The sequence below is a fragment of the Aquarana catesbeiana genome, linkage group LG06 (assembly GCF_042186555.1).
Source record: "Aquarana catesbeiana isolate 2022-GZ linkage group LG06, ASM4218655v1, whole genome shotgun sequence".
Lineage (NCBI taxonomy): Eukaryota > Metazoa > Chordata > Amphibia > Anura > Ranidae > Aquarana > Aquarana catesbeiana.
This window is the reverse complement of record NC_133329.1, coordinates 294,553,856-294,577,941: the sequence shown is the minus strand read 5'-3', so window position 1 is coordinate 294,577,941 and position 24,086 is coordinate 294,553,856. Positions and strand designations below refer to the sequence as shown.

The window sequence follows — 24,086 nt, the reverse complement described above, 5'->3', positions numbered from 1 at the left end:
GCAGAGGGCAGTGTGGATTGTCTGATACATCAAGGAGCTCTTTTTGCCTAACGATCTTACATTCCATATATTCGTACCTGGGTGCATACTGCCCTAAATGTTAGTACCAATTGGTCCACCGTCTAACCGCAGCAGATCTCAGCCTCTCGTAAACTTTTACAGGTTTGCAGCAGCGGGGCTGTAGGGTGTGCCTGTGCCTTCTGGCCGCACACCATAATCTCATGCGCTAGGTCTAAACGCCCAAGCGTGCATGAGAACCCCTTGAGAGGCTGCAAGTTATCTTCTAGGTGAGCAGTAAAACTCAATCTTCTGTTTTTAACCTATGAATTTTAATTAAGAAAAATTGTGAAAAAGTTGTGCTACTGGTGAATCACAAGAAAAAAAGGAAAATCATCAGCTAGCATCAACAACGTGATAAGTTGCGTATGAAAATGGGAAATATAAAATGCAGCGCTTATGGAACATGAACCCCCCGGGATCAACTTTGGGGGTAAGTATTCAAGTAGTGAATCAAGAAATAATGTGTGAATGAACACTGAAAGTGACAAGTGCATGAATGTTACCAAATATACTCAAAAAAATATGGCACTAGGAAATATTGAAAATACATGTGATGGTAAAACACAAAGTAAAAAATGGTGATGAGTCTATGGTGGACAAAGAGAACATCTATGAACTCCTTTGTATGATAATGTAAAGTCTATTGAAGAAGATGGTAGAAGATATCTCTTCTAATGATGCTCAGTGTAATGATGTAACATCTAGTAAGGAAAATAGTAGGAGATGCTTCTTCTAATGATGGTAAGTATGGAAAAAGGCAGACTTCTCCATGCAGCAATCAAAGGTGTGTATCTGGGACAACAGAGAGAATGAATACTCTTACCCCAACAGGTGGACACACACGCCATACAGCGGTGGGTCAAACTAGCATCAGACCGTCGTTTCAAACAGACTCTCTAACGGGGACCCTTACGGTACGATGGTATGTGCTTGCGTCTGTATGGAGAGGGATCAGGGTGGATGTTTCACACCAGGAAATCCGGCTGGCAGGAGTTCTTGTTCCTCAAAACGACATCGAACTGCCAGGTATTTACAGTCCTCAAACAGACATCCAATCAGCAACACCAATCATGAGAAAAAGACATATTTTTTTGAGTATATTTGGTAACATTCATGCACTTGTCACTTTCAGTGTTCATTCACACATTATTTCTTGATTCACTACTTGAATACTTACCCCCAAGGTTGATCCTGGGGGGTTCATGTTCCATAAATGCTGCATTTTATATTTCCCATATGAATTTTAATTACCAGCCTGTTATAAAGATCATAGATTTTTTCAGACTGAACCAGGGCGAGGAAAAACAAAATCCCTCATGACTTGTAGTATCTGAATGAGGAACCATTGTTGGTGTGCATACCAACCAATCCTATTCTCCCCTTCAGCTTCCCAGAGTTCATTAGCCAATCTCCAATTGGTTGCTTTGGGCAACAGGAAAGGTCTTTATTACAGACACGTATGACTATTGGGTCTGAAGTCTTTTAATTGTACACAAAAATACTACTCACACATGTATATAAAAAAAAAGGTTTATTAAGGCATATGGTATAGTGTTATATTCAATAAGCCATGACAACCAACACATTTATTTTATGAGTAATGTAACTGGATGAAAGATGAAATATGATTAATTCACACGGCCAGCTGCCCCTTAAACAGGCACTATCACCCAGCCCATGTATGACAAGGAAATAGGTGCTAAAATCTATAATAGCTCACCAATAAAAACAAATTAAGTGCACACTTTGGAACTATAAAGTGGTCATGCAGTAAATCTCATAAACCATGCGTCTTTATTGATTGTGACTGGTTAAGAGTCCTGTTTATTTTCAGTTGTAATAGGTTAAAGCGTAACTCCACTTTTGTTGAGAAAAAAACATTCCCTTCTGTGTGCTCTATGTACATTGCAAGGATTATAACAACCTTTGTTGCATATTCCTACCTTTGATTATTCTTAAGAAACCCCTGTGTGTTTGTCTGTGCGGAGTAGGTCTAATGGGAGTGGTTTCATAATTATCAGTCAACTGTGGCACCTGCAGAGCACTAATGAGGAAATCTGCTGGGCCTGCATCCCTTTAGACCTGTTCCTATTGGAAGTATCCCACCAAAAATGACATTTTTGTTGCAGGGGATGCCTGAAATCTGACTTGTATCTTAGTGCAGACTTCTGGGAAAATTGTTGAGCCAATCACACAAGCAGGAAATGATCTTTCTGGGGAGTGGTTGGTACACATTCTGTGTACAGAACAACTCCATGTAGCCATATTACATTGCATTTATAGAAAATTACAGTGGCTGCAGATTGAAAAGTAAAGGTAATTTTTAATAACATTCAATTACAATATATGACTTGTATTGCAATTGTACGCTATATTATTTTCTCTTTATTTGCTCATTTTTTTCCCCACGAAAGTGGAGTTACCCTTTAAGAATGGAAGGTACATACATGCTAACCATAAAGTATGCCAGGGGCAATGCTCACATCACCCCCAGCCTGATGCCAGGATTACTGAAAGGTGTAGAATGTGCCTGAAAATCTGTTATACCTGTTTTATTAAATGTATATAATTTTCCTTTGAGTCTACACATACACCTCCCACATCCTCCTCACCAGCTCCTACCATTGTCCCAACTAAATGTGCGTAAATGTGCGTCCCATATTTAAAAAATATACTAGGCTGCTGTACAGTAGCCATAGAAGAATGATTGAATTCCTACTAGAAATGCATTTTTATGCAGTAAAATACATGCATTTTATTGAAGGAAAATGAACAAGTGTGAATAGACCCTTAACAAGCTAAAATAACAAAAAAAACATGAAGTGGTTAACCCTATTACTAGCCATTTTCACCCCCTTCCTGCCCAGGCCAATTTTCAGCACTGTCGCACTTTGAATGACAATTACACACTTATGCAACACTGTACCCATATGAATTTTTTTTGCATTTTTTTGGAGGCAGGTAGAGCTTTCTTTTTGTGGTATTTAATCACCATTGGGTTTTTATTTATTTTTTTTGCTAAACAACAAAAAAAAAAAAAGACTGACCGTTTTGAAAAAAAAGTTTTTGTTTCTGTTATAAAATTTTGCAAATAAGTAATTTTTCTTCACTGATGTGCACTGATAAGACGGCACTGATGAGGCTGCACTCATAATCAGGACATTGTTGAACAGTGCCCTGATTATCAGTGTAAAAAGTGTGCTGGCAGCATTGCCAGTTATTGGCACTCCTTTCCCCACATAGACACAGCAGTGAGGAAAGGAAATACCGATAACCGGCAAGTCTGTTTACATGTGATCAGCTGTGATTGGACACAGCTGATCACATGGTAAAGGGCTGCTGTGATTGGCCCTTTAGCCTGATCTGTGATCAGCTGTGTCCTAAGCAGTGCTGGGACAAGGCTATCTGGTGCCCAGGGTGAAGATGGCAAACTGCGCCCCCCCCCCCCCCCCCCCCGGTATAAAGAAAGAGTCAGTGTCCTTGCAAAACCAGAAAACACTAAAAATAATACCATACTGTAGCTGCAGCCCCGTCGCAGTATATGTACTGCGGCGGGTCGGCAAATGGTTAAATTGTAAGTTCATTTTACAGAAAATCTGTAAGGTAAACTTACATTGGACCCCTTCCCCATCCCTGCTAACCTGGAGTCCAGTGATCCCCCGCACTGACCCCTTTACATTACACAGCCCCCTGCACCACTTTACATTACACAGCCCCCTGCGCCTCTGGGCCCCTTTACATTACACAGCCCCCTGCGCCTCTGGGCCCCTTTACATTACACAGCACCCAGCACCTCTGGATACCATTACATTACACAGCCCCCTGCACCTCTGGGCCCTTTTACATTACACAGCCCCCTGCGCCTCTGGGCCCCCTTACATTACACAGTACCCTGCACCTCTGGACCCCTTTACATTACATTACACAGTCCCCTGCACCCCTTTACATTACACAGCACTCTGCACCCCTTTACATTACACAGCACCCTGCACCTCTGGGCCCCTTTACATTACACAGCACCCTGCACCTTTGGATCCCTTTACATTACACAGCCCCCTGCACCCCTTTACATTACATAGCACCCTGCACTCCTTTACATTACATAGACCCCTGCGCCTCTAGGCCCCTTTACATTACACAGCCCCCTGCGCCTCTAGGCCCCTTTACATTACACAGCACCCTGCACCTCTGGGTCCCTTTACATTACACATCACCCTGCATCTCTGGACCCCTTTACATTACACATCACCCTGCATCTTTGGACCCCTTTACATTACAAATCACCCTGCATCTTTGGACCCCTTTAAGTTACACAACACCCTGCAGCTCTGGACCCCCTGCATGTTACACAGACCCCCCTTCAGTGCAGATGTCCCATTCAGTATAGCCCCCCCGTTCAGTGTAGCCCCCTGTTCAGTGCAGACGCCCCCTTCAGTGCAGACCCCCCCTTCAGTGTAGCCCCCCTTCAGTGCAGACCCCCCTGTTCAGTGTAGCCCCCCATTCAGTGCAGACGCCCCCTTTTAGTGTAGCCCCCCGTTCAGTGCAGACCCCCTTTAGTGTAGCCCCCCCATTCAGTGCAGACGCCCCCTTTGGTGCAGACCTCCCCTTCAGTGTAGCCCCCCCCTTCAGTGTAGTCCCTCCCGTTCAGTGCAGATGCCCCCATTCAGTGCAGAAGCCCCCTTTTAGTGTAGGCCCCCCGTTCAGTGCAGACACCCCCCAATTCAATTGTAGCCCCCGTTCAGTGCAGTGTGCAGACCCTCCCCCCCATTCAGTACCTCAGATCAGCGCTGCGGCACATGCTCAGCAGATCCCCTCCCCCTGTTTACACATAAACAGAGAGGAGGGGGAGGCGGCTTCACTCTGCTTGTCTGTGCCTGTGTGACATCCGGGATCGCACAGACAGCCCGCGTCCACGAGAGGAGGGGAGGGTAGGTGCAGCGGTGTCACCCTGCACCCCCCCTCCCCCTCGCATCACAATATAGATCGCCTCTCCCTGTGCCTGTCACTGCGCCGATGCCTAAACCCGCAGCGCTGCCACCGCTTCAATCGCAGAGGGGGGGCCAGCCTGACACCCCCCCCAGTGTGTGGTACTCGGGCCGCCCCCCACTTAGTACGCCTCTGCACAGCTTTGCAAGCAGGTGCAATTCTGCAATGTTGTAGGGGCGGCCGGTGATAGTCACTTACCCAGAAAGTTTAACATCACACTACCTGCCAGCGCTGCGCCCCCCTCCTACAATAAATTGCTCCGCCCAGGGCACCCTCCTCTTCCGCCCACCCCTTGTACCGGCCCTGGTCCTAAGGACACAGCGGTCACAGAGTATACCTGATGCGCCCGCAGGGGGCGGGGTTCCGGGAGGATGTCTATGGATACCCTCCCAGAACTATAGTACAGCGCTGCAGCTGTCTTTTGGCTACAGCCCGGTACTGAAGTGGTTAAAACAGTAGGAGTAAGGAACTGCCATTCCCAACATATATAGGCTTGTTCATTTTCATTTACTGAGTGTATACTGTTGCAGGAATTGATGAGCAAGAGAAAAGAATATATATCAATACAAGGCACAAATAAACACTAATATTTTAAGCACAAAAAATATCTAAGGGCTCGTTTACACTTGCGATCTGACAGGCAGCTGGGAGGTGATATGTTGCCTGTTAACCCTGTAAAGTCCATACCACTGTGCTGCAGCCACATGCACTACACGCGTTTACAGCATGGCCCCATTCACCATCATGGAACGTGACAGGGGGTAGAATTTTTGGCAATTCCCCCGGTGTTAGAGTAAGGGTCCATTCACATCAGATGAGCTGGCATGTGTGGATCAATGCATGCCAGAATACATTGTGTGGATCAATGTATGCATTAACCACTTACCGACCAGCTCCTGTACACATACGTCAGCACTTTGAAGATGGATATCTCGGTAACGGCGGCAGCTGCTGCCACAACCGAGGTATCCATCTTTACAGGAGCCAGTTCTGTGTACGATAATGGTGGTCTCTGCGGCGGGTTCGCCGCGAGATCACCGTTATCGGCGGCGGGAGAGGTGACACCCCCCCTCCCAACGCTCTCCCGCGCCCTCCGCCGCTTACCGGAGCCGTCGGTAGCGGCGGAGGAGATAGGGATCTCTCACTGCTTAGGTATGGAGACGAGTGAGGCTAAGATGGCCGCCACCCGTTTCCATACCATAGGAGGGCGGAAGCGACGTCATGACATCAGCTCCGCCCATATGTCTTAAAGGCATATTTTTTTTAATGTCATTTTTTTTTTTTTTTTTTTTTTTTGCATTTTAGTACAAACATGAGATCTAAGGACTTTTTGACCCCAGATCTCATATTTAAGAGGACCTGTCATGCTTTTTTCTATTACAAGGGATGTTTACATCCCTTGTAATAGGAATAAAAGTGATCCAATTTTTTTTTTTTAAAAAAACAGTGCAAAATAAATATAATAAAGTAAAATAAATAAGAAAAAAAAAATTTTTTTTTAAAGCGCCCTGTCCCGACGAGCTCGCGCGCAGAAGTGAACGCATACGTGAGTAGCGCCCGCATAAGAAAACGGTGGTCAAACCACACATGTGAGGTATCACCGCCGCGACCGGTAGAGCGAGAGCAATAATTCTAGCCCTATACCTCCTCTGTAGCGCAAAACATGCAACCTGTAGAATTTTTTAAACATCGCCTATGGAGATTTTTAAGGGTAAAAGTTTGACGCCATTCCACAAACGGGCGCAGTTTTGAAGCGTGACATGTTGGGTATCAATTTACTTGGCGTAACATTATATTTCACAATATAAAAAAAAATTGGGCTAACTTTACTGTTGTCTTATTTTTTTTATTCAAAAAAGTGAATTTTTTCCAAAAAAAGTGCGCTTATAAGACCGCTGCGCAAATACGGTGCAAAAAAAAGTATTGCAATGACCGCCAATTTATTCTCTGGGGTGTTAGAAAAAAAACCATATATAATGTTTGGGGGGTTCCAAGTAATTTTCTAGCAAAAAAAAATGTTTTAAACATGTAAACACCTAAAATCCAAAACGAGGCTGGTCCTTAAGTGGTTAACATTGTAAAATCAATGTATTGCAATAGGAGCAATTTACACCAATGCATAGCACCGATGTGCCCTGCCCTGCACTGGAAACCATCCTCCCCCACCCAAAAAAAACTGTAGAACACATCCTACTTTTTTCAGCACAGCATGTGTAGTTTGTAGTTTCCTTTACAAATAAAGCTTTGTAAAGGTTAAAAAAAAATCTAAAAAAGTATTGCTGTATGTTTTAAAATACAACACAGCAGCCAAATGGATATCAATGCATGCACATTTATGTGTGCTTAACGCACACTTTGCGGGGACCAATGGATCTTAAAAAGAGGGGGGATTAAATCCGCAGCTCAACCACCTTTTTTACTGCCATGACTGCAAGTGTAAAGGAGGCCTGAATGTGCGTATTATCAGAAGTATCCCTGCCAGCATAGGAAAGAAGAAGTCATGTTCACCCTGTACCCACAATCTAGATTTATTGTTCCCATTACAATGTGAGGTGGTAGAGATCTCTTCCAAGCTTTTCTAGCCTATCCTTGTATTCCAAATTCTTGTAGTTGGCCTTGGGGACCCCCTTGAATCCATACATAGCTCCCCACCAGGCACCGGCAATGGCAGCTGTAGAATCACTATCCCCACCATGAAAAAAAGCCCGATGAGAAAGTTCTGTCCAGTTGTCTCCAGAACCAAGGATGGCATCGTAAGCAATCAAGGGGGCATCATGACCAGCGCTTCCAGCCCACCCACTATAGCTGTGTGAAGTATAAAATGCATCTCGTTCTTTTACATCGTACTTCTCGGGGAATGTTGGCTGGGATGTTCCATCCGAAATACCCCTTTCTTCAAGGTATTTCCGCCAATGACCTTCAAAATAGGACCTGTTAATATAAAAGATGTAAATAGTTGTAAACTATCATACATGTTACATAGTTACATAGTAGGTGAGGTTGAAAAAAGACACAGGCCCATCAAGTCCAACCTATTTGTGTGATTATATGTTAAATTGTATATCCCTGTATGTTGTGGTCGTTCAGGTGCTTATCTAATAGCTTTTTGAAACTATTGATGTTCCCCGCTGAGACCACTGCCTGTGGAAGGGAATTCCACATCCTTGCTGCTCTTACAGTAAAGAACCCTCTACGCAGTTTAAGGTTAAACCTCTTTTCTTTTAATTTCAATGAGCAGCCACATGTCTTATTAAACTCCATTCCGTGGAAAAGTTTTATCCCTATTGTGGGGTCACCAGTACGGTATTTGTAAATTTAAATCATATCCCCTCTCAAGAGTCTCTCGTCCGGAGAGAATGAGTTCTGTGCTCGTAACCTTTCTTCATAACTAAATATCCTCCAGTCCCTTTAAAAGCTTTGTTGCCCTTCTCTGTACTCACTCCATTTCCAGTACATCCTTCCTGAGGACTGGTGCCCAGAACTGGACAGCATACTCCAGGTGAAGCCAGACCAGAGTCTTATAGATTGGGAGAATTATCGTTTTATCCCTGGAGTTGATCCCTTTTTTAATGCATGACAATATTCTGTTTGCTTTGTTAGCAGCATGCCATTGCTGAGCCCATCATCAACTAGGACCCCAGGTCCTTTTCCATCCTTGATTTCCCCAGAGGTTCTCCCCCCAGTGAGTAGATTGCATTCATATTTTTGCCACCCAAATGCAATATTTAAATTTTTTTTCACATTTAACCTCATTTGCCATGTAGTTGCCAACCCCATTCATTTGCTCAGATCATCTTGTAAGGTTTCCCAATTCCTGCGGAGAAGTTATTGCCCTGCTTAGCTTAGTATCATTTGCAAATACAGAGATTGAACTGTTTACCAAATTCTCCAGATCGTTTATGAACAAATTGAATAGGACTGGTTCCAGCACAGAACCCTGAGGGACCCCACTTTCCAGCCCTGACCATTCTGAGTACTCCCCATTTATCACTACCCTCTGAACTCGCCCTTGTAGCCAGTTTTCAATCCATGTACTCACCCTATGGTCCATGCCAAAGGAAGAGAGAGGGACAGCAGAACGGAGGGGGACAGAGGAAGAGAGGGGGACAGCGGAACGGAGGGGGGACAGCAGAATGGAGAGGGACAGAGGAATGGAGGGGGACAGCGGAGGGGGACAGTGGAACGAAGAGGGACAGAGGAACGGAGGGGGACAGCGGAACGGAGGGGCATGGAGGATGCGGTGACAGTCAGCAGTGATCGCGTGTGGGGGAGTTACAAGCACCGATCACCGCTGTATGTCACTAAGCAGCTGAAAGCCTCGGGGGGAGAAGCTTGTAACTCCCCCACGCGCCGATCACTGCTGACTGTCAAGGTATCGGCGGAAGCATCGGGAGCATTTGCCCAATTACAAGTACTTGGGCAAATGCTCGGTATCGGGACAACCCTACTGTAGGCTTTTTTGCACTTGCCATTTTTAACACTTTTTTGTACCTTATGAGTCACCTGAAATTATTATTTCATTCATCTAATTTTATATATCTTTCTCACTTGAAATCAATGCTTTTGGTATTACCCCCAGCAAATCTCACCAATACACTTAGAACCAGCACTCAATCACGATATCAGCACATTAAATTAACACAATATCCTCCATTTTTTTCACATTAGATTTATTTAATTGATATGACATATGAAAGCTATTATATGAAATTGCAGGAATATTAACAATATAAAGTAATATAACATCATAACTACCAATAACCACACTTTTTTTTGGCTGATGACACTCTAGCTTGATAAATCACTTTAGTAAAAACTTCTTGAAAAAAAAAAAAAAAAAATTTTTTTTACAATACTAAGGCCGTCGCAATATATCACAGGTGCTCGCTCGTTCTCTCCCTCCTGTCCCTCTGGGCAGTCCAATACAAGGGTGGTCTCTTGCAAATGCTGTGGAAGAGGAGGGGCCCACCCCAGGGAGTATGAAGACAGTGCACGGACATTCCAGGATCACTGAAGCTTGATTTTAAAATTATTTCTGGCTGTAGGACATGGTTTTCCCATCAGGAATGATAAATATATATAACACCTCCTATGTAATGAGATGCAATGTATAATCTAAAAAGATGGCTCATCTAAAATGTAATCTGTATTTATCATTTCTGTATAGAAAACATATCAATTGAAGAAGACCAATAATCAGAAGGGTCAAAACGCGTAGGTATATCATGCGAAACACCATACTAATATAATGGATTTCATGTAATATGTGTTTTTTTTTTGATGGATTGTATTTTCATGTCAAAGCCAGGGTTACTTTTTACAACTTTCATGTATTTACAAAGTACTTTTTGATATAGTAAAAAGAATTTGAATTAAAATTGAATACCGTTTAAGATTTCTTTTTGGCTGCTAAAAAACCCTGTGAAGGAATTCCCATTTTGTTAGAAGCTTAATAAGTTAATAATAATAAGGTTTGGCAAAAACGATTCTTCATGAATCCATGCTGATTACTGCTAATGATACCGTTTTCATTACTAAAAATCTTGTATATAGTCCCTTATCATCCCCTCCAAGAGCTTGCAAACTATTGATGTTAGGCTAACTGGTCTGTAATTCCCAGGGATGTATTTTAACCCTTTTTTAAATATTGGTGCTACATTGGCTTTTCTCCAATCAGCTGGTACCAATCCAGTCAATAAAAATTAGGAACAATGGTCTGTCAATTACTTGACTGAGTTCCCTAAGGACCCTCGGGTGCAAGTCATCTGGTTCCAGTGACTTATTAATGTTAAGTTTTCCAAGTCTATTTCTAATTCTGTCCTCCGTTAGCCATGAGGGTGCTTCCTGAGATGTGTCATGAGGATAAACACTGTAGTTTTGGTTACTGAAGCCCCCCTGATTCCCTTGTGAAGACTGAGAAGAATAAAATTCAATACCTTCGCCATTTCTCCATCTTTAGTAACCAGATTCCCTTCATCATTCTTTAAGGGGCCAATATGGTCTGCCCTCCCTCTTTTACTGTTTATATACTTAAAGAATTTCTTGGGATTTGTTTTGCTCTCCTCCGCCATGTGTTTTTCGTGTTCTATCTTAGCCGGCCTAATTACACCCTTACATTTTTTTGTTGCATTCTTTGTAAAGTCTGAATGCTGATGATGATCCCTCAGCCTTGTATTTCTTGAAGGCCTGCTCCTTTGCTTTTATATGCATTTTTACATTGGAGTTAAGCCATCCAGGACTTTTATTCGGGCTTTTAAATTTACTTCTCAATGGGATGCACTGGCTAATGCCCTTATTTAATCTGCTCTTAAAGCAAATCCATCTCTCCTCCGTGTTCTTTGTGCCTAAGATTTTATCCCAATGTATATCTTCCAGCAAGGTTTGTAGTTTAGAGAAGTTGGCTCTTTTGAAATTCACTGTCTTTGTATTCCCCTTATGTTTCCTATTTGTGTGATTTATACTGAAGCCAATTCACCTGTGATTGTGGTTTCCTAAATTGCCCTTATGTCCACATCCGTGACCAGGTCTGTACTGTTGGTAATCAGTAGGTCTAGTAACACATTGTTTCTAGTTGGTGTGTCTACTATCTGACCAATCAAATTGTCCTGCAAGACATTTAGGAACTGGCGAGCCATGTTCTCTTTACTTTTATTATAATGTATATGTTACATGGACATGTGGCATATTTGTAAAACACATATAATAAATGATCATAATTAGGGATGAGCCGAACACCCCCCTGTTCAGTTCGCACCAGAACGTGCGAACAGGAAAAAAGTTCGTTCGAACACGCGAACACCGTTAAAGTCTATGGGACACGAACATGAATAATCAAAAGTGCTAATTTTAAAGGCTTATATGCAAGTTATTGTCATAAAAAGTGTTTGGGGACCCGGGTCCTGCCCCAGGGGACATGGATCAATGCAAAAAAAAGTTTTAAAAACGGACGTTTTTTCGGGAGCAGTGATTGTAATAATGCTTAAAGTCAAACAATAAAAGTGTAATATCCCTTTAAATTTCCTACCTGGGGGGTGTCTATAGTATGCCTGTAAAGGGGCGCATGTTTCCCGTGTTTAGAACAGTCTGACAGCAAAATGACATTTCAAAAGGAAAAAAAGTAATTTAAAACTATTCGCGGCTATTGCATTGCCGGTCCGAAAATAGACATAGAAATTCATTGATAAAAACGGCATGGGAATTCCCCACAGGGGAACCCCGAACCAAAATAAAAAATGACGTGGGGGGGGTCCCCCTAAATTCCATACCAGGCCCTTCAGGTCTGGTATGGATATTAAGGGGAACCCCGGCCAAAACACCTTGTCCCCATGTTGATGAGGACAAGGGCCTCATCCCCACAACCCTGGCCGTGGTTGTGGGGGTCTGCGGGAGGGGGGGGTTTATCGGAATCTGGAAGCCCCCTTTAACAAGGGGTCCCCCAGAACCCCGGCCCCCCCCTGTGTGAAATGGTAAGGGGGGTAACCCCTACCATTTCACTAAAAAACTGTCAAAAATGTTAAAAATGACAAGAGACAGTTTTTGACAATTCCTTTATTTAAATGCTTCTTCTTTCTTCTATTTTCCTTCATCTTCTTCTGGTTCTTCCTCTGGTGTTTGCGTCCAGCATCTCCCCCGCTGCGTCTTCTTCCCTTCTTCTCCTCGGGCCGCTCCGCATCCATGATGGCATGGAGGGAGGCTCCCGCTCTTCTCTTCATCTTCTTCTTTTCTTCATCTTCTTCTCCGTGCCGCTCCGCATCCATGCTGGCATGGAGGGAGGCTCCCGCTGTGTGACGCGTCTCCTCTTCTGATGGTTCTTAAATAACGGGGGGGGCCACCACTGGAATGCCACAGGGAAGTCCCGTCATGTCCCGTGCGTCAGAGGGGGGCGGGGTCACCGGGTGGCCCTGCCCCCCGTTATTTAAGAACCGTCAGAAGAGGAGACGCGTCACACAGCGGGAGCCTCCCTCCCTTTGGTGCAGGGTTCCCCTTAATATATTAATACCAGACCTGAAGGGCCTGGTATGGAATTTAGGGGACCCCCCATGTCGTTTTTTTTTTTTTAATTTTGGTTCGGGGTTCCCCTGTGGGGAAATCCCATGGCGTTTTTATCAATGAACTTCTGTGTGTATTGTCGGACCGGTAATGCAATAGCCACGAGTAGTTTTAAATGACTTTTTTTCCTTTGAAATGTCATTTTGCTGTCAGACTGTTCTAAATACGGGAAACATGCGCCCCTTTACAGGCATACTATAGACACCCCCCAGCTACGAAATTTAAAGGGATATTACACTTTTACTGTTTGATTTTAAGCATTATTAAAGTCACTGCTCCTGAAAAAACGGCCGTTTTTAAAACTTTTTTTTGCATTGATCCATGTCCCCTGGGGCAGGACCCAGGTCCCCAAAAACTTTTTATGTCAATAACTTGCATATAAGCCTTTAAAATTAGCACTTTTGATTTCTCCCATAGACTTTTAAAGGGTGTTCAGCGGCATTCGAATTTGCCGCGAACACCCCAAATTGTTTGCTGTTCGGCGAACTTGCGAACAGCCGATGTTCGAGTCGAACATGAGTTCGACTCGAACTCGAAGCTCATCCCTAATCATAATAAAGGGGAGAATGGCATCCACACTGTAAACCCCTGTGTCCAAATGAATAAAAAAGAGGAAATGCACTTTTGGGGAAAATTATATTAATGACGGCAAAATAACAAGGTTTTTAGCTGCACACAAGTTAAATTAAAACTAAAGCCAAAATGTATTTGTTTTAGTTGTGGATAGAATAGGAAATAAATAAAACCTGCCCAGGCCAATTTTCAGCTTTCAGCGCTGTCATACTTTAAATGACAATTGCACGGTCATGCAACACTATGTCCATATGACATTTGTATCATTCTTTTTACACAAATAGAGCTTTCTTTTTGTGGTATTTATGTACTGCTTGTTTTTTTTTTGTCTAAAAAAACTAAACAAAGACTGAAAATGTTGAAAAAAAACGTTTCTTAGTTTCTGTCAAAAAGTTTGTAAATAAGTAATTTTTCTCCTTCACCGATGTGCGCTGATGAGGCGGCACTGATAGGCAATCGGTCAGTGTGAGGCGAGGAGAGCAGATTACCGGCACTTCTTTGTTTACATATAATCAGCTGTGATTGGATACAGCTGAGCACATGGATAAAGAGCCATGTCATTCGCTCTTTACTGAAGATCTGGGTCCCGCCGTGTCCCACGGTCATATTACCTCATCCCAGAATGAGAGAGCATTCCGTCCGCAGTCATTTGTCTATATGGTGGGCAGGAGGTAGTTAAAGGATAATTTTACCGATAAAAGTTTGGTAATAATTAATGTTCTTTAATAAAAGAACATACATTCCACATTAATAAGTATGCTACCAAATTTAGCGTGTGCAGTAAAATTGCCTCCAGCATTGCTCCTGACTCTTCTTGCTGGAAGCCACCATTTAGTTGAAGCCCAGAGCAGTCACTTCCACGACAGCGCGGTCGTCCAGTTTTGAGAGGGCATCTATTGACATCCTCCCAGAACCACACCCCCTGCGGCGCACACCCACCACTCTCTGTGATCGTTGTGTCCTTTAGACAGTTCAGTAGGCACCGGCTGAAATTAAATCTATCTTTGGGTAGGTTGGTTGTACTGAAGATGATCCATTGATCCACTTCAGTACAACCAGCCTGTCAGATCATTTGCATGCGATTACTGCAGGCGGGTATAGCTGTGTTCTGCCACCAGGGAAGGCTCCATAATGGTACAACACAATAGCGCTGCAGCAGGCTGTGTTGATGGGAGAATTGAGCGATTTATTTTCCTGCAACCACTGGCTGCAAAAAAAACAATTGCATAATTTATGGATTGCTTTATTCTTTAGTCACAGGGTGTAGATTTTGTAGAAGAACCAAGAGCTCTTGGAAGAACCGAACCTCTTGGTCCCCTGCACCGGACCAAGAGGTCCGATGCAGGGGACCCCAGAGGAGGAGGTTCAGGCCACTCTGTACAATACCATTGCACAGAGCATTATAACCTGTTTATTATTTGAATTTAAAAAAAAAAACATAATTTACAACCAGTTTAAGGAGTTTTAGCTGCAAAAGCCCTTATGACTATAAAGTGTGCTAACAAGGTAATGGGCGCAGTTCACAAAGCTAATACATCAAGATAGGGATATTCATTTTCAAAAATATGACAGCTATTATTTTAGTAGAACTAAAAGGCAAAACCTGTTTTTCATTTTTTTTTTTGCTTTCTGTGTCCCATTGCAGCGGTTCATGAGAAAACGTTGCCCGCAAATCAACATTGCGGCAGATGTATATCACCCAATGTTGTTTCTAGGGTTGTTCTCAATGCGCGCTTACAGTCAGCATTGTGTGTATAAGGCAGCAGTGTGATCCAGGGGGAGGGGGGCAGAGAGCCAGGGCATTGTGTGCATAAGGCATGTAAAATTCATGTCAGTGGTCCGCGGGATTCAAAATTGCAAGGTTAGTGGTCCATGAGGTTTGAAAGGTTGGGGACCACTGTCCCATTGGGAAGATTTTCATTAATTTCCTGTCCCACAGCTAAAACAGGAAGCAAGAGGAAAGCCCTCCAAATTGAGGGAATTTCAGTTGTCACCAGGTGTCCTCATTGGAAGATTTCCCCTCTATTACTCTTCTGGGGACAACCCAAAATGTTGGATCCCTTTTACTTTCACTTTCGATGATCACAGTAACCATGACAAATAGACAGGGTGAATCTTCTTAAGGCTAGGTTCACATATGTCCGGTGCGAATTTCCCCTCCGTTTTCACTGCAAATTTCCTAAGTAGCTGTTCAGCTGCGATTTAGATGCAATATTTTGGAGCCAGCAGCTACATGCTTCTTTGACATTAGCTGGTTGTTAGGGAGCGGGTCAGGAAGCCGGCTGCCTATAAGTAAGAGGATTAAAGATCCACAAGAACGTCTTAATTGAGGAATCAGCAGGCTGCCACGTCCTCAACAACAGATGACTAATCAGCTGACAGCTGAATGTAAAAACAACAAAAAAAAAATGGCCCACCCCAAAGCATCTTCCCCACAACCATGGACCGGTTGTGGGGGGTCTGCGGGCAGAGGTCTTATCGGAATCTGGAAGCCCCCTTTAGCAAAAGAGCCCCCAGACCCCCCCCCCATGTGAATGAGTGTGGGATACATTTTTACATTTTACCCCTACTCATTTACCAAAAAGAAGTATAAAAAAAACCTAAAAATACAGACTCAGTTTTTGACAATTCCTTTATTTAACCACTTGCCGACCAGCTGCCACAGTTAAACTGTGGCAGGGCAGCTCTATTGCGCGAATTGCCGTACCGGTATGGCGCTTTGTGTAATAGACACAGCAGGTGCATGTGTGGCCAGGGGCGACATCCGCCGGCTGGCCGCCATCGCTCCACAGAGAGGCAGAATGGGGATCTGCCAATGTAAAACAAAGCAGATCCCCGTTCTGTCAGGGGAGTAGTGATTATGAAACTCGATTTCTCTGTACTCCCTGTCAGTCCACTCCCCCAACAGATAGAAAACACCTCCCTAGGACACATTTAACCCTCTGATTACCCCCTAGTGTTAACACCTTCCCAGCCAGCGTCATTTATACAGTAATCAGTGCATTTTTATAGCACTGATCGCTGTATAAATGTTACTGGTCCCAAAAAAGCGTCAAAAGTGTCCGCCGCAATGTTGCAGTCCCGCTAAAAATCATTGATCACCACCATTACTAGTAAAAAATAAATAAATAAATGATACTAAAAATACTATAAACCTATCCCCTATTTTGCAGACGCTATAACTTTAGCGAAAACCAATCAATATACGCTTACTGCGATTTTTTTAACCAAAAATATGTAGAAGAATACACATTGGCCTAAACTGATAAAGAAATTGTGTTTTTTTACAATTTTTTTTGGATATTATAGCAAAAAGTAAAAGATTTTTTTTTTTTTATAGTGCAAAAAAATAAAAACCGCAGAGGTGATCAAAAGAAAGCTCTATTAAAAAAGGCATCAATTTTGTTTGGGTTCAATGTCACACGACCGCGTAATTGTCAGTTAAAGTGCCGCTGTGCTGTATCACAAAAAATGGCCTGGTCATTAAGGGGGTAAATCCTCCCAGGGCTGAAGTGGTTAAAAAACACAATGTCCCTCGGTTTGAACCCATTGTCAATCACGCCACCCACCGCTGACCTGAAAAAAAAACAAAAAAACTGAGCTTTGCTCACGCCGAAGGCTTCCACATCTGACAGTTCTTAAATACCTAAGGGGTGGAGCCACCCAGTGACATCATCTGGTGGAACCGCCCCCTTGTGACGTCACTGACCCAGTATGCACCGATCGCCGTTTTTTCGAATTCGTGTTCAAAGCTGATCTGATGTGCAATTCAGATGCATTCCCGTAGAAGGCAATGGCCTTGAATTTGCATCTGAACCGCACAGGAGTCTTTTTAAATATGCAGCGAATTTGCACCGTACATATGTGAACCGGCTTCACAGAAAGCCAGTTTGAGTCACATGTCATGCGAATCGGAATTTGTTCAAAATGAATCCAATTGGTATATATGTGAACAGAGCCTTATGGAGGCACAGGCAGCAGTAACCTTACAAGTTATACTATAAAAAATGTAAATAGGGTTAACAAGGGTTAAACCTGTATAAAATGTATAGGTAACAGGCTTACAATTCATACAGAACCCTAATTTATGAACAATTGCTACAACTGTAGCTTTAATTTATAAAACTAATGATGAGCAGGACTGAGCTGTCACACGGCACTACAGATTACGCTGGGAGACTGGGTGGATCAATGGTCTCAAAGAAGGGCAGTTCAAACTGTGCATGTGATGAAATATGCAAGAGCATTCTCCCATCAGGGAAGCGGCATTTCAAAACAGGTAATAGATGCAAAGGCAGCCAGCCAAATGTATTTGCAAATCAAGATTTTTCTTGCAGCAGCCTTCTCTGACTTAAACCCTTCCCTAAGGCTGGGTTCACACTGCTGCGATGGCAGACATCACATGTGATTCGCAGCGCACCGCTGTTCACATCACATGCGATGTCTGTGCGGTGCGATATCAGCCATACAGATAGTATGGCTGATATCGCACCGCAGTTCGCATATGGCAGTGTGAACTGCCGTGCGAGTCGGTGCGATGCGGGAACCCGCAGTAGAGCCGCAGCGTTCCCGCACCGCAGCAGTGTGAACCCAGCCTTAAGTAGAAGTGTATTCTGTAAAGGGGGGGGGATTAGGGACTTGAAGGCTGGGTTCACACTGCTGCGGTGCGGGAACGCTGCGAATCTACTGCGGGTTCCCGCATTGCACCGACTCGCACGGCAGTTCACACTGCCATATGCGAACTGCTGGGGAGTGTCATACAATGTTAACGACACCCCCAGTTCAGCTCGCATATCGCACTGTGAACTGACAGTTCGGACATTTTCGGATCGCATAGGTGTGAACACCCATGCGATCCGATTCTGGCCCGAACAAAAAAAAAAGGGTCCTGTGCGTGTTTGGACCGAATGCGGTGCGATATCAGCCATACTATCTGTATGGTTGATATCGCACCGCACAGACATCGCATGTGATGTGAACAGCGGTGCGCTGCGAATCACATGCGATGTCTGGCATCACAGCAGTGTGAACCCAGCCTTAATGAGGCACGGTTAAGTGCCTCCATCCCCGGTCCAGGTCGATAACAAAGGGGAATTTGGGGAGTTTAAGTGAAGCAGTTGGAATGCGGAGGTAAAAATAAGAGAATTTTAATTCATAACATAGTATTGATTGAGAAATAATTTCATATATATATACAAATATAATTTGCACAAAATGTAAGCACGGTGGATAAAAAATATATAAATCAATGAACAGATATCATGAGTACATGATGGTAGTAGAATAATTGCATATAACATAATGGCATGGCCTACAAATGCCAAAGGTGGCATGCCCAATATCTGTATCCGTGATCACATGGTAAATAAGTAAGCCGAAACATGATTGATATAAATGTAGCATCAGAGTAGCTTATAGCTCAACGCGTTTCGTGAAAAAGTTCACTCATCAGGAGCAGATGCGACAATTTTCTATAAAATATATAAATGTGGTAAACCAACTCTGTATAGAAAGAGATGGAAATAAATAATATTTTACTATGAATAGTTGGCCAGGCACACTTACCAAAGCAGACAGTGAATACGGCATGTAGTGGCTGGCACAAGATGAGCAAGAGGCACAAACCTCACTGCGGGAGCTGAGGTGGCGTGTACATACGGTTGCAGCATCGGATGGTGTGGGAAAGTGCATAGGTGCATGGATGATGTCCGTGTGACAAAAGTGATGGTGTGTGGATCATCAAACAAGAATATCTGGGAACAAATATTGTATTAAGTGTATATATAATTGAAACAATAGTAAATGGATTTAAAGTAGTTTATAAATAATGAACCCAGTATAGTTCCATATGGAGCAATGATTGAGTATATATGTAACTGAATCAATAATAAGCTAATATGGAGTAGTATATAAATAATGAATAATAAATGGTAGAAACTACCATTTCTATCCCTGATGACGTCAGAACGCACTGATGAAACCGGTCGGATGTACCGAACGTGACACGCCACTTCCGTTCGTAACGCAGTTTGTTTTGTTTGTCCACACGAACCCACACGTGGGTGATGCGGTTTTTAGCTTGTTTTTAGCCTGTCCAATAAATTTTTGGCATACTTCACGATGGGAGTTCTCCATTCATTCTCTTCCCATTCATGGCACTAATGGTCTTCATTGACCCATCTCTATTCGGGAGTTCGTTTGCATGCATCCAAGCAGCTACAGTGTTATCTGAGTTACCTGAGTTCCCAGCACCTGAACAAAGCCGTGATTGTGTGAAGCTTCTTTGGTTGTTCGTGAAGCGTTTTTGACTCCTGTCATGGGAGTCACCACAATCTGATGAGTAGGCTGTGTGGCCGGGGATGGATTACTGTTGTATGATGCCTTGCTGAACCCCAGGAGGATTTATCCAGAAGTCTGATTTCAACACTATTTGAACACTTTTTTGAACACATACAATTTTTGAATATATTCTTTGAATTTAATTTTGAACTGTTATTTTTGTTTTTGATTTTTAATTTTTGATGTTTGATTGTCTGCTGATTTCACTCAGTTGAAAGCTATTTATGAGTATCACTATTGATATTATTCATACACTATATTCTATTTTATTTATTTTGTTTACACTGTGTGATATCTGCACTTGCACCTTATAGGGAGCGCGGTTTGTAATTAATTTGTTAATTATTGTCCTTTATATAAATAATGAACCCAGTATAATTCCATATGAGGCAATTGTGAAAGGGGAATTGGATAAATAACAAATCTGTGTGTGAGACATAGTTAACAGTTACCTAGATATGTGCATGCTAACTAAGCTCATAAAGAGTGATGAGGAGATTGGGAAACTCCAAGAGAAAAGAGTATGTGGTATGACTAAAGCATATCCGCAAAAGTGAACTTGATCAGGGGACACTATTGTTTCAATTATATATATATATATACAGTATTTAATACAATATTTGTTCCCAGATATTCTTGTTTGATGATCCACACACCATCACTTTTGCCACACGGACATCATCCATGCACCTATGCACTTTCCCACACCATCCGATGCTGCAACCGTATTGTACACGTCAACTCCGCTCCCGCGGTAAGGTTCGTGCCTCTTGCTCACCTTGTGCCAGCCACTACATGCCGTATTTACTGTCTGCTTTGGTAAGTGTGCCTGGCCAACTATTCATAATAAAATATTATTTATTTCCATCTCTTTCTATACAGAGTTGATTTACCACATTTTTTTATATATTTTATAAGAAATTGTCACATCTGCTCCTGATGAGTGAACTTTTTCACAAAACGCGTCGAGCTATAAGCTACTCTGATGCTACATTTATATCAATCATGTTTTGGCTTACTTCTTTACCATGTGATCACGGATACAGATATCGGGCATGCCACCTTTGGCATTTGTAGGCCATGCCAATTATGTTAAATGCAATTATTCTACTACCATCATGTACTCGTTATGATATGTGTTCATTGATTTATATATTTTTTATCCATCGTGCTTACATTTTGTGCAAATTACATTTGTATATATATATATATATATATATATATATATATATATATATATATATATTTATTATATATAAAATTATTTCTCAATCAATACTGTGTTATGAATTTAAATTCTCTTATTTTTACCTCTGCATTCCAACTGCTTCATTTAAAGTCCCAAAGAAGAAGTGTTAAAGGAGAGGTACACCTTGAAATAAAAGGAGGAGAGGTACCATTGAAATAAAGTACTCTGCTCCTTTTTTTCCCCTCTCACCCCTGACCTAAACCACATAGACTTTTATGTGACTTTCTCCCTAGTATCTCTGAATTCTGGACATGGTCCAATAGAAGTCTGTGGAGAGACTGTGCAGGCATGGCCGGTATACAGAGGATTTTTGGAAAGGATTTAACCAAACTCTGGTGACTGTTGCCAAAAGAGCATAATAAGTATGCATCTTGGGGGATCAAAAAGGATATGATCCTTTACATTTTTTAAAGAATACCAATTTCATATATGAAAAGAAGGCAGAGTTGCTTACCATGAATCCAAATTTGGTGTAACGTCTTGACCGGCAGCTCTGATATATTCCTTTGCTTTAGTCAGGACATCTAGCAATGCTTTGCCCCACTCATGCGGTGGCTTGCGGTTTACAGCATAGGAGGTGAAGAGTGCGGCCGCCAGTGAACCAAGATATCCAGTAGGGTGATGATGGGTCATCCTGCCACTTTCTATGCTGACCCGGATCAAGTCGTCGAGTTGTTCTGGATGAGGAAATCTCAGTCCAATACACATTGCACGCATGGCTGCGCCACATCCACCTCCAGCTTTATTAAACGGAAGTTTCCATCCATCTGGGACCTCGGGCTTTAACTTCTCGGCACCGCTTATGCAGGTTGAACCTGGGTAAAATCAAATAGTAGTTTAAAATGATTAGAATAGTATTATGAATTTTTCTAACAAAATGTAGCCAAGTATAGACAATTTGTAGAAGCCTGGCAGCTAATTTGAATTAAAACATACTAGACCAAGGCAGGCTGGGTTAACCCCAACATTCTGCTTCACCATTAACAAAAATAATTTGGTTACAATTTTTAACAAATGTTCAAAGTTTAAGGAGTCTGTTCTGAAGTAAATACCTGTATGAGAAACCTACAATGCAACCCAGGAATGAAAGAACTGCACGATTTCACTTGAAGCTTCTCATTCAGGTATTTTTCTTTTTGACACGTTGCGTTTAAAGCATGTGAATAGTTATTACAAGCATAGTCAAAACAATATCTTAGCTGACTTCCAATACGTCCGCATATCTAAGTTTATAAATGAAGACAGAGAGATAGGCAATGAGAATGTGCTAAGTGCAGTAAGCCACAGCAATTTACCAGATTGAATTTACTGTAATCAGTATAGTCAGATGAGGATTCCAGAGACCTATGCATTACTTATGCATTACCTATGCATTACTGTTTAACCTTACTGAGAAAGCTAAACTTTTCTGGCGTGGGATCTCAGTGCTGCATGATTTGGGTGTAGGTTTTGTATGCAGCACAGGATCCAGATAAAAGGACTCCTCACCCCCTTAAATGCCACATTTAGCATGTCATTTTTTTTACCCACTTCTGCTTGGACCGCCTAGGTGACTCAAGTGGAAGTTACTCCTCTCCCCTCTCCCTCCCTGCAATTTTCTGGGACACATCACAGGTCCCAGAAGATTGCCCAGCCACTGAGGCGCAGCATGCACCCAGCTGTGAAGCTGCAAAAATGTCCAGACAGTAACCATGTCCCCCTGTCATATTTATGTGTGTGTGTGTGTGTATATGTATATATATATATATATATATATATATTTGTGTATACACACACATTATTTATATAATGTGGGGGAAAAAAAAAGGTATTTATAATGTTTTTTATATCTATACACAAATGTTTTGCCTTTCATTTCTATTTCAAACTGTATGGGTTGTTCTACAAGGTGATCGTTTACAACCACTTTAATGCAAACTGGACATTTTTACAGCTGCTGTTTTTGGCTTCAGTCATTTTTTCTGCAGCCAGTAAACTCCCCAGCATGTTATGCTAAGTGTGCATAGGCTGTTATCAGTGTTTTTTGGCAGGGGCGTTTTCTGGCTGGAAATGAATCCCAAAACTAGTGGGTTTTAAAGAGGAGTTTTTCAGCTGTAAAAATGCTCTAACTCTGATAAAAGCTTAAGAACGTTAACAAAACACGGCTATTCGGCGTTTATCAGAGTTTTTGAGCCATAAGCTTTTGAGGGAGTATAGTTTTGCTAAAAAAACGCTACTGCAAAAATGCTACAAAACTCATTCTACAGCTACAGCTTTCTACAGCTAACACCACTGGCATTTTCATAACGTTCAGTGTGCATGAGGTCTTAAGAGGAGTTTTTCAGCTGTAAAAACAATCTAACTCTGATAAAAGCTTAAAAAAGTTAAAAAACGTGGCTATTCTGCGTTTACCAACGTTCTTAAGCCATAAGTTTTTGCGGGAGTATAGTTTTACTAAAAAAACGGTACTGCAAAAACGCAGCAAAACTTATTCTACAGCTACAGCTTTCTACAGCTAATGCTACCGGCGTTTTTATAACATCCAGTGTGCATGAAGCCTAAGGCCCCTTTCACACTGAGGCGGTTTGCAGGCGGTATTGCGCTAAAAATACCACCTGCAAACCGCCCCTAAACAGCCTCCGCTGTTTGTTCAGTGTGAAAGCCCGAGGGCTTTCACACTGAAGCGGTGCGCTGGCAGGACGGTGAAAAAAGTCCTGCAAACCGCTTCTTTGGAGCGGTGAAGGAGCGGTGTATTCAGCGCTCCTAAACCACTCCTGCCCATTGAAATCAATGGGACAGCGCGGCTATACCGCGGCTATAGCCGCGCTGTACGAGTGATTTTAACCCTTTT

At 42.6% G+C, this 24,086-nt stretch overlaps 1 protein-coding gene across 4 annotated transcripts in view; it reads right to left on the bottom strand.

The window, feature by feature from the left end:
- Positions 1-4,721: 4,721 nt before the first annotated feature.
- The window catches only part of ADPRH (ADP-ribosylarginine hydrolase), a 54,880-nt gene continuing 35,515 nt past the window's right edge, over positions 4,722-24,086 (bottom strand). For 2 of the 4 annotated variants that reach the window (XM_073633465.1, XM_073633464.1), the window contains exons 4-5: positions 21,711-22,071; positions 4,722-7,977 (exon numbers count right to left, since the gene is read on the bottom strand). In XM_073633465.1, the coding sequence (XP_073489566.1) occupies positions 7,587-7,977; positions 21,711-22,071 (752 nt within the window). In that variant the 3' untranslated portion in view covers positions 4,722-7,586. The remainder of the gene's footprint in view (positions 7,978-21,710; positions 22,072-24,086) is intronic. The other 2 variants (XM_073633466.1, XM_073633463.1) reach the window with 2 other exon arrangements.